Genomic DNA, 9927 nt, shown 5'->3' on the forward strand with positions numbered 1-9927 from the left:
TGCCCCCAATCTGTCTCCAGCGTGTCCTGCTGTGGTGTCCTGCCTGCGGGACTGGGGTGGTCAGGGGCGGGTTACCTGCTTCATGATGAGGCGGGACAGGATGTTCATGACGAACCCCCCCAGGCGGGGGTACATGGTCAGAGACTGGATGACGGTCCTCATGAGCAGCATGGGCAGGGGGCTCTGCTCCATCAGCTGCTGCATCACCACGGCCAGCACCTCCGACGTGTACACGTTCCGCTCCGCAAAGCACAGGTTGGTGGCTGCGAGGAGGCGGAAAGTGGGCCTGTCCTCTTTGCCCGCCTGCCCCCTGGGAGGTGGGAGCCACCCCCCCCCCCCGCCCCGCCCTGACAGAGCCCCATTATCTGCCCATGTTGAGTGGAGACCTAGCCTTCACTTCCTGAAGCTCCAGGCGAGAGGGACTTCCTCGCCCAGCAGGTCCCTGAGGGGATGTACTGTGGCCTGGTCCTTGGAAAGCCTGCGGTCTTGGTCCAAGGTTAAAGACATGCCCAGCTCCTGGGAGCCCCACGCTGGGCGGAGCGGGCAGACCTTGGCCCTTTTTCTCCAGGGACAACCCATGGGAAGGCTGAGGCAGGAAAGACAGGTTGCCAAAGCCTGGGGGCCCATTCTGGCTTGCCCTCCCCACCCCCACCAGAGTGGGAAGGCAGCTTTGACTTCCATAAGCCCCCTCATAGGAGAGATGCTCTCCACCAGCAGGCTGGCCTCGGGGCTGCCCACTCCCCATCCTGACCAGGGCATAAGGGTTTGTGCTGGTGCTGGAGGGATACCAGGCCTGGGGCCACGTGGGAGGCACGGTCCACAGAAGAAGGGAGGAAGGAACAAGAGGAGGAAGCCTGGGCATTCGAAGAGCTCTCCAGCTCCAGACCCAGTGTGGGGAAGGGCTCAAGGAGGGTGGGCACAGTATGGGCATCCATGAAGGCAGGCAGGCTTTGGGGTCTGTTCCCTCAGGAGTGGGTTGTGGCACCCCAAAATCAGGATTGGCAGTGCTCTGATCCATTGTGCTAAGGGGGAGACCCCAGGAACTGCCTCCGAACCCCTTCTTCCCCAAACACCACTTGCCATGTGAGTCTGTCAACCAGGAAGTCTTTATTGAGCCAGAAGCGAGGCCCCCAATCCTTGAGAGGCTAATGGAGAACAGGGGTGGGTGCCTATAAGGAATGAGGGGGCTCCTATAAGGAACAGGGGGAGGACGGAGGCATTACAGGAATGCAGGCAGGACGGAGACTGGATGGGGACAGGGCAGGTGTCTGGGCCAGAGGAGAGTGTAGAAGGGAAGGACAGTGTAGAAGCCAGAGTGAACCTACCAGAAACCAAGAAAGCGCCTCCTCCTCCCTTCCAGGCAGTGGCTGGCTCCTGCCTGCTCTGCCTGAAAGGGTCCACAACCAACCCCCTGTCCTCCCCTCCCCCTCTGCTCCAGTCTCCTCCTGGGCCTCCCACCCAGCCCTCTAAGCCACCCTCCATAGCAGCCTGAGGGGTTTTTAAAAAGCTTACTCTGAACCCCATGCCTCCCAGAAATCAAGCCCAATCTCCTACTGTGGGCCTATGAGACACTCTGTGGATGGGGCCCAGGCACGGTTTTCTTAATGCTTCCAGTCTGACCTCTCTTGACCGGGCCCCTTCCCCTAAACCACAAGATCTAATCAGCTTCATGTCTGCAGTTCCAGAACCACACCATGCCAGCACATCTCTTGGCCTCTGCAAATAGTCTTGCTTTCTCTGGGATCATCATCTCCCCGGCTACCTCACTCCTACTCCTCCTTCTGTGGTTTCAGTTTTGGTGTCCCCTTGGGGCTCCCCTGTCTCAGCCCTGCTCACTGTGGGTTGTTATTGTCCAGGGATAGACTGTGAGTCCCTGAGGGAGGACCAAGGCTGTCTCCATCCCAGCACCGCCCAGCAAAGGGCTGAGCAGAGGTGCTCAGTGAGTTTTCTTAATTGCTGCACCAGGCCACCGGGGGCAGGTCCAGTTATAGAAAAACTCACCACAGAAAGAGGGTGGTTTAAAAGAGGTGTGAATGCCATGAAAGAATGCTTATCCTGGGGGGCTCAGTTGATTAAGTGACCGACTTCAGCTCAGGTTCATGATCTCACGGCTTGTGAGTTCGAGCCCCACATCGGGCTCTCTGCTGTCAGCACAGGCCCCGCTTTGGAACCTCTGTCCCCCACCCCTCTCTACCCCTCCCTTGCTCGTGCTCTCTCTCTCTCTCTCTCTCAAAAATAAGCATTTAAAAAGAGATAAACTTAAAAAGGCTAGGCCTTGAGGATCTCTCCAGGGACCTGGCCACTGTTCACTGGAGCAACCTGCAGCCAGGTGTTCCCCCAGGGACTACATCTGGGTCTGTGAATGGGGTTATGGGGGTGGTGGGGTCTGTGAATCCCCTCAAATTGTACGCAAAACTGTGTGAGCGTACCGTCCTTGGGAGTGGGCCCAGAGCTTCCCTGACATCAAAGGGGTGACAGTGTGTAAAAAGGCCACTCCTAGGGGTGCCTGGCTGGCTCGGTCGCAGGAGCATGCGACTCTTCATCTCTGGGTTCTGAGTTTGAGCATCACGCTGGGTGTGGAGATTACTTAAGTAAGTAAATAAATAAACAAACTTAAAAAAAAAAAATAAGGCCACTTCTGGATGCTCAGCTTCGAGACCCTTTTCGCCAGAGGCCTTAGTGCCTCCTCAGTTGTGGTGCGGGTTTTAAATTTGTTAGCTCCTGTCTTGATCTAAAAGATTCTGACAACTTGCTGAGGAAGGCTAGGAAACAAGTAGTCTTCTAAGAAGCTACTTTAGGCCACACGTGAAACTAAGTGGCGAGGGGAAGACCCCCCTCCTTGTTCTTAAAGGAGACGGGTCAAAGGGGTCTTCTGAGGACAGCAGGCGACAGTAAGGGCTCCCACCTCCGTGGGAAAGCACGGCTTCTGGACCAGAAACCTCCCTCGGGGAGGAGCGGGGGTAGTGCTGAGGAGGGCTGAGGGACAGAAGGCTTCCTAGGGAGATGGCCCGAGACCCAGGGTGCACGCACAGGTGGAACTGGCAGAGCCGGATTCCAGCTCGGGTCTACTGGACGTCAGCTCCTGTTACGTTCTACTACACCACTTAGCTGTGTGTGGCCCTGAGCAAGTTACTCAATCTCTCCAGAACCTCCATTTCCTCATCTATAACATGGACGTCGGCATACTCACCAGGTAAGGGGCGGTGCGCAGGGGCGGGCAGGCAGGCCCGTAGGGCACAGAGGACGCCCGGGCTCAGTGTAAGTGCTCACTAAACGGTGACAGCAGCCATTATGAAACTGCTGATTGTGGTGAGCCGGCCAGCTTGTCCCCAAGCCCCTGCCCTGGAGGCACATTCTCCTGCCTCAACCGGAGCCCAGGAGCCCAGGAGCCCAGACCGGACTCCGCACCTACTCCTCGTCCAACAAGTGCCCCGGTGCGCTCCATCTGCTCTGCTGGCCACACCTCTGCCCCTGTTCGGCCGAGGGCTCAGCTTCCTTCATTCCTCAGGCCAGGCCTGGGGAGGGAGGGGCTTCCCACCTTTCTCGAGGGCTACTTTGTGCCAGCGCATAGTAGATAAGCCAGTTCCTTGGATGGAGGGAGGGAGGGAGGAAGGAGAGGAGGAGGGAGGAAAAGGGAGGAGGGCGGGTATCCAGAGCTGAGATGGGGTTGCAGGTGGCACAATCTCCAACTTGGCAGATTCCAGCGGGGACATGTGGGTGACTGAGGTTCTTCCCTGGGTCCACAGCAGCCAGGCCACTTGGGGGGGGATGGGGGGAGTGCCTCACCTTTGATGATGGACTTCATGTCACACTTCACCGAGTCAATGTTGTGCAACGCAATAAGCAGCTCTCCAGGGTTCAGCGGGGACAAGGCCGAGTTCCCTTCACCTGCAGCGGGCGGGGGCGGGAAGGGGAAGGAGACAGTGCGGAAAGCCTAAGTGAAGAGCTGTGTCTGTGCTCCCCAGATCAGGGTAGTGGCGAATGAGGATGAGGCGCCCTCTTCTTCGATGGGACTGGGAGGACAGAGGGCTGGAGCAGGGGAAGAAAGACGGACTAAATGCCACCCCTTCTGGGAAGCCCTCCTTCACAGCCGGAGGCCTTTATCTTGCTCTCCTCCCCTTGACGGGTTCCTTCCCTCCTTAAGACAACATCTGATGTGGTCTAGCAGTTTCTCTCCCTCCTCCCTGGGCTGTGCACGCAGCAGGGCAGGACCCCAGCACAGCACAGACGTGGGCATTCACTGGACAGGCCGAGCCAGGCCGGGCCGGGCAGTGGGCTTGCTAACAGAGTTCCGAGACGGCGCTGTGGGGAGGCGCCAGGGCAGACGGCACTCTGCCAGTGCTGTGCTGAGGGTCCCAGGCGCTCTTGCGTGTGGGTTTTAAATCTCCGTGTTATGTGTGCACCAGACAGCCTCCACGCCGGCCACGGGGGTGAGGGGAGAGGAGGTCATCCTTCAACACCGGGTAGCTTCTCTATCTTGGGGTTCTACTTCATTGCTTTCTGACCACGTCCACGACGTCACCTACCGTGCTGGGTGCCCAGCAGGCGGTTGAAGACCTCTTTCACCACAATGGGGTTGAGTTTGATGAGCTTTGGCAGGGCCTGGATCACTTCTTTCTGCAGGCGGAGGGCAGGGGAGGCAGGTCAGATTGTACCCCCATCCCAAATGCTCACTCTGGGGAAGTGAGGAGATGCCCTGGCCTCATCATGCCCCGACGCTTCCCTCCTCTTGCTCCCTCTCTCGCCTGGAGCTGAGCTTTGTCTCCAAGTCACTGGGCCTGACTCAGCCCCAGTACATCGCTCCCCATCTGAGCCCTCCTTGTGTCACATGCCCTGAGGCCCCCTGCAAGCGGACAGTGTGGTCATCATCTCTTTACACACGAGACGACTGAGGCTTGCTAGGGCCTCACAGCCTGTCAGGAGTAAGACCCAAGCAGGGGAAGCACATACGTGCTGTGTCTGCAGTTTCATTTAGGCCTGGAGACAGTCTGTGTGTGTGTGTGTGTGTGTGTGTGTGTGTGTGTGTGTGTGTGTCAGTGTCACTGCGATCCTCACTTGACAGAAGGAAACCAAAGTGCAGAGAAGGGGGTGGCTTGCTAAAGGTCACAGAGGATGGGGGCGCCTGGGTGGCGCAGTCGGTTAAGCGTCCGACTTCAGCCGGGTCACGATCTCGCGGTCGGGAAGTTCGAGCCCCGCGTCGGGCTCTGGGCTGATGGCTCGGAGCCTGGAGCCTGCTTCCCATTCTGTGTCTCCCTCTCTCTCTGCCCCTCCCCCGTTCATGCTCTGTCTCTCTCTGTCCCGAAAATAAATAAACGTTGAAAAAAAAAAAAATTTTTAAAGGTCACAGAGGATGAAGCAGAGACTGACCCCTAGTCTGATGAGCCCTGGGATGGGCCCACAAGCATCTGACTGGTGGTGCCTGCCTCCCCACCATCCCTGCCCTGCCACGTCTTCATCTGTGGGGGCATCCGGGGACACCCTGCTCCGTACCTTCTCCAGTCCATTGAGCACAGGGATGAGGAAGCGGACATCTGGCAATCGCTTGTGGTAGAGATCCCGGACCCGCTTCACCAGCTCCGGGGAGGGCGGGACTGTGGGCAAAAGCAGCAGGAGCACAGACGGGGTGGGGGTGAGCACCGAGGGGAAGGTGAAATGATGGCGGCCGTGTGCGAGGGGAGGGGAGGGGAGGGGAGGGCCAACTACACATCCGAGCGGGAATCTTTGGCCCTCGGTTTTTCAAATGCATTTGGCAATATACCCCGCAGCTCTGATCCTCAGGTGTTGGGAGGGGGAAGCAGGGAGGGTCCAGGGCACGGAGGAAAAGGATGAAAGGTGCGGGTCCTGGGGGCACCTTTGTCCGTGAGGCTGTGCAGACATCGTGTGACCAGTGTCTCTGCCCCCTTGGGACAGTTTTCTACCAGCAGGAGCAGCTCTGGTGAGTTCATGCCCATTCCTCGGATCTACAGGGAGAGAGAGGGAGAGCAGGCTGGGGAAGGAGCTGGGTGATGTGGGGAGGGTGAGGGGGCCCAGGAGAGCTCAGGGCAGACCCAGGCGTCAGAGGCAGGGTGGCTGGGGGGATGACAGGACTCTGGGGCAAGAACTGGGGACAGAGAGATCTGAAAAGTTCTCATCACCAGAGAAAAAACTACATGAGCTGATGCTAACTGAACTGTGGTAATCATCACTTTGCAACACACGAAAACACACCAAAGCACCATTTGACACCTCAGGCTAACACAATGCTCTGCGTCAATTTTACCTCAGTGAACCTGGGGGGGAAAAGAAGCCTTGAAGAACTGGGGGGGAACGTGGGGAAGGTGGGGAGGGGGCAGGGCGGCAGCATCCGGGCTGCGTCTACCCCCACCTCACAGGGTACAGACTTGCCGCAGCCCCCACGCCTTCGCCAGTGCCGGCTGCCTAGTCAGCAGGCCCGGCCCTTTCTCCCCGTCGCCTCTGACCTAACCCGCCCTCTAATGCCCAACCCGCCCTCTGATTCCTCGGTGAAGACTTTGCAGGCTTTTAAAGGCATCGGTGACTGCCAGGGCCCGGGCGCGGCGGCTGGCTCAGATCGGGGCTCCGTCTGCAGCCCGCCCCACTCCAGAAGCACGCCTTCCTCTGCCAATAAATGTTCATAATCATCCGGGAACCAGCAGTCTTTGCCCTCCAGGAGCTCACAGTCTGGTGGGCTCACCGTGAAAACAGGGAGAAGGATCTGCTTCTTCCGAGCAAACCACGATTATCCCCATGCTACAGGTGAGGACACCGCTGAATCTGAGTGGCAGCTATTTGGGAATTAGCATTACTGTCCTCCCTCCTTTTGTTTATGTTGGAAATTTTCCATCATAATAAAAAAAAAACCCGTCAGGGACAGACATATACAAAAAAGTGGATTCAAATCCAGCGGCAAATTGGAAGGACAGACGCTCTGAATTGCTTCTTGGGTGGGTGGCCGGGTGGCTTGGAAGAGAGGAGCAGGAGGGACTTTTGTAACGACAACTGAAGACTGCCGTAGGCAAGGCAGGGGAAGGCCAGTTCATAAATGAGAACAGTGCCACAGATGTCTGCGTGCATGAGGTCACGAATCCCTGCAGCAGCAAACCTGGGGGACTGAATTATCCTCGCTAATTTTACCGAAGAGGTGTCAGCCTGTTCAGGGGGAAAGTGAGAGGCAGCATGTGAATCCAGGTCTGTCAAACTCCAGGCCGGTAACTGCGAGGCTACCCTGCTGTCCTTTCGCTGGCAGCTGGCGCACGTGGGCCACCCCCAAGCTACAGGGCCACTCGGCCCGGAGTGGCGACCGCTAGTGACCAGCACACGCCGAGGTGGAGATACCAAGGGAAGGGCTGGGCGTGGGGCTGGGCCCTGCCCATGAGTGGGCAGAGCCTGGTGAGCTCAGGGGCCTCACCGGCTGTTCGATGACCCTCAGCACCGTCCGCTTGATGTCGGCGATGGCCTCAGTGTACACGGCGGCCAGTTCGTGGATCAGCTTGTGGTTCTGAGGCAGGAGAGCCAGGTAGAGGTACAGACACTGCTTTACTGTCTCCTCGGTCCAGGGCGCTGCCACCTCTGATAGGGCAGGGGGGCGGGGATCAGGGACCATTCTCCTCCCAACCACCTCCCGCCCTCAGTGTCTGTCCCTTCTTGGCGGAGGAGGGGGCGGCAGGCACAGAAGGGAGGTGGGCCTGGGAAGCAAACTGTTCTAGGGCAGGAAGTCAATCATCAGGGAAATGGGGTCGGACCAGGACTGCTCCCCTTTGAGAAACCTCTGCACCGGAAGTCCCACCTCGTCTCTGACCATCAACCCACCGGGGAGCCAGAGGGATCTTTCCAAAGTGAAGTTCCGACCCTGTCCTCCTGCTCAGCGCTCCCAGGACAAGTCCCCACCGCCTCACCTTGCTCTACCCGCAGGATGCTGTTTGGGGCAGCCCCTGCCCCTGGGCTCTGGCCACATCCTACTTCTGACAGTCCCTCAGAGCCCCAAGTCACTTTGCACACATCACTCCTTTGCGTGTAACTCTGCTGTCCAACTCCTCTCTCTATCTCATGCTCTGGGCCTCAAGCAACAGTGTCTCTGCTAGTAAGTCCTCAGGGCACCTGGGCTGTGCCAGGGCCCCTATTCTCCCAGAAGGTCCTGTGCTTCCTGTCACAACCTGAACCTTCCACTTTTTAAATTTAAGTATCGGGGGGCGCCTGGGTGGTGCAGTCGGTTAAGCGTCCGACTTCAACCAGGTCACGATCTCGCGGTCCGTGAGTTTGAGCCCCGCGTCAGGCTCTGGGCTGATGGCTCGGAGCCTGGAGCCTGTTTCCGATTCTGTGTCTCCCTCTCTCTCTGCCCCTCCCCCGTTCATGCTCTGTCTCTCTCTGTCCCAAAAATAAATAAACGTTGAAAAAAAAAAAAAATTTAAATTTAAGTATCGGGGCGCCTGGGTGGCTCAGTCGGTTGGGCGGCCGACTTCGGCTCAGGTCATGATCTTGCGGTCAGTGAGTTCAAGCCCCGCGTTGGGCTCTGTGCTGACAGCTCAGAGCCTGGAGCCTGTTTCAGATTCTGTGTCTCCCTCTCTCTGACCCTCCCCCGTTCATGCTCTGTCTCTCTGTCTCAAAAATAAATAAACGTTAAAAAAAAATAAATAAATTTAAGTATGGGCACCTGGGTGACTCAGTCGGTTAAGCATCTGACTCTTGGTTTCAGCTCAGATCATGATGTCATGGTTCATGAGATTGAGCCCCACATTGGGCTCTGCAGAGACAGTGCAGAGCCTCCTTGGGACTCTCTCCCCCTCTCTCTGCCCGCCGCCCCCCCCCCCCCCCCCTTGTGCTTGTGCTCTCAAAATAAACAATTTTTTTTTTTTTTTTTTAAGTAAGCTGTATGCTCTTCACGGGGCTTAAACTCACAACTCCTAGATCAAGAGTCTCATGTTCCACTGACTGATCCACCCAGGCACCCCTGAACCTTCCAGTTTAATGGTCCAAGGGCCTGGGTCTCCCCATCTGTAATTCTGGGGGACCCAGGGCTTTGCTGAAGGAACAGGCCTGTGATGACCTGTCTGGCCCTTCCCAGAGCACCATCACAGGCTAGCTGTCCTTGTCCTCTGACTCTCAGCCCAACCACGCCCTGCTCCAGGATGCTCTCCCTGACCCCTGGCTGGGGCCAGACGCCCCTCTTCCCGCAGCCCCTAGGCCTGCTTGCTCTGGCTCTTGTTGCCTGGCTCTCTTCCCTAGCAGGCTGAACGGCGCTCAGTTTCCATCCGGTTCTATTCCCAGGGCCCAGCCTGGAGCCTCGGGTTCGGCAGGTTCTCAACACGCGTCTGATGAGCTGCAGCAAACCTGTGTCCTTGTCAGCTCCAAATAGCACAGATGGCGGGTTGGGGTGGACCAGGAGTTGCAGGTAGTTGAGGGCAAACTTCTCCACATACTCTCGCAGCTGCTCCTTTTCGTACATGCGCTTGATGAACAGCAGGGCCTGGGAACGCACCTGAGAGAGTGGGGGCAAGACGGTGTAGCGGGGAGACCGCTGTACTGAACCTGGAAGTACCGGTGGGAAACAAGTCCAAGAGCGAGAAAGGCCTCAACTCCCTGAGTCACCTGTGCCCCAGGCTGCTCACCGGCTTGGGAGAGAGGTTTCCTGGCCCGGTCAGGGCCCTGTATCGCCTCTCCATCTCCCTGCCCGCCCCCTCTTTTACCGTTTCTTGCCTTGCTCGCTACGTTCCAACCAGAATGAGCTTTCCTGAGTTCCTCAAAAGTGACAGCATCCTCCCCGGCTTTGAGACTTGGCACTAAAGGTCCCTGCTGCCCAGAATGCCCTGAGGACAGGGACTATTCTTGGGCCCTGCTCTGTGCCCAGCAGTACTGAAAGGCCAAGCCAGAGTCTCCAGTGAGGGTCTGCTGAATGAATGGACACACGACACCAGGAAAGGAATTGGAAAACAC

At 57.7% G+C, this 9927-nt stretch overlaps 1 protein-coding gene across 4 annotated transcripts in view; it reads right to left on the minus strand.

The window, feature by feature from the left end:
- Nucleotides 1-9927, minus strand: part of SYMPK (symplekin scaffold protein) — a 37621-nt gene that overhangs the window by 2238 nt on the left and 25456 nt on the right. For all 4 annotated transcript variants that reach the window (XM_040457449.1, XM_040457451.1, XM_040457452.1 and 1 more), the window contains 6 exons: nucleotides 7406-7566; nucleotides 5852-5960; nucleotides 5491-5591; nucleotides 4527-4617; nucleotides 3787-3888; nucleotides 76-263 (listed from right to left, as the gene is read on the minus strand). In XM_040457449.1, the coding sequence (XP_040313383.1) occupies nucleotides 76-263; nucleotides 3787-3888; nucleotides 4527-4617; nucleotides 5491-5591; nucleotides 5852-5960; nucleotides 7406-7566 (752 nt within the window). The remainder of the gene's footprint in view (nucleotides 1-75; nucleotides 264-3786; nucleotides 3889-4526; nucleotides 4618-5490; nucleotides 5592-5851; nucleotides 5961-7405; nucleotides 7567-9927) is intronic.

This window comes from Herpailurus yagouaroundi, unplaced genomic scaffold, assembly GCF_014898765.1.
Source record: "Herpailurus yagouaroundi ecotype Mexico unplaced genomic scaffold, PumYag 220, whole genome shotgun sequence".
NCBI lineage: Eukaryota > Metazoa > Chordata > Mammalia > Carnivora > Felidae > Herpailurus > Herpailurus yagouaroundi.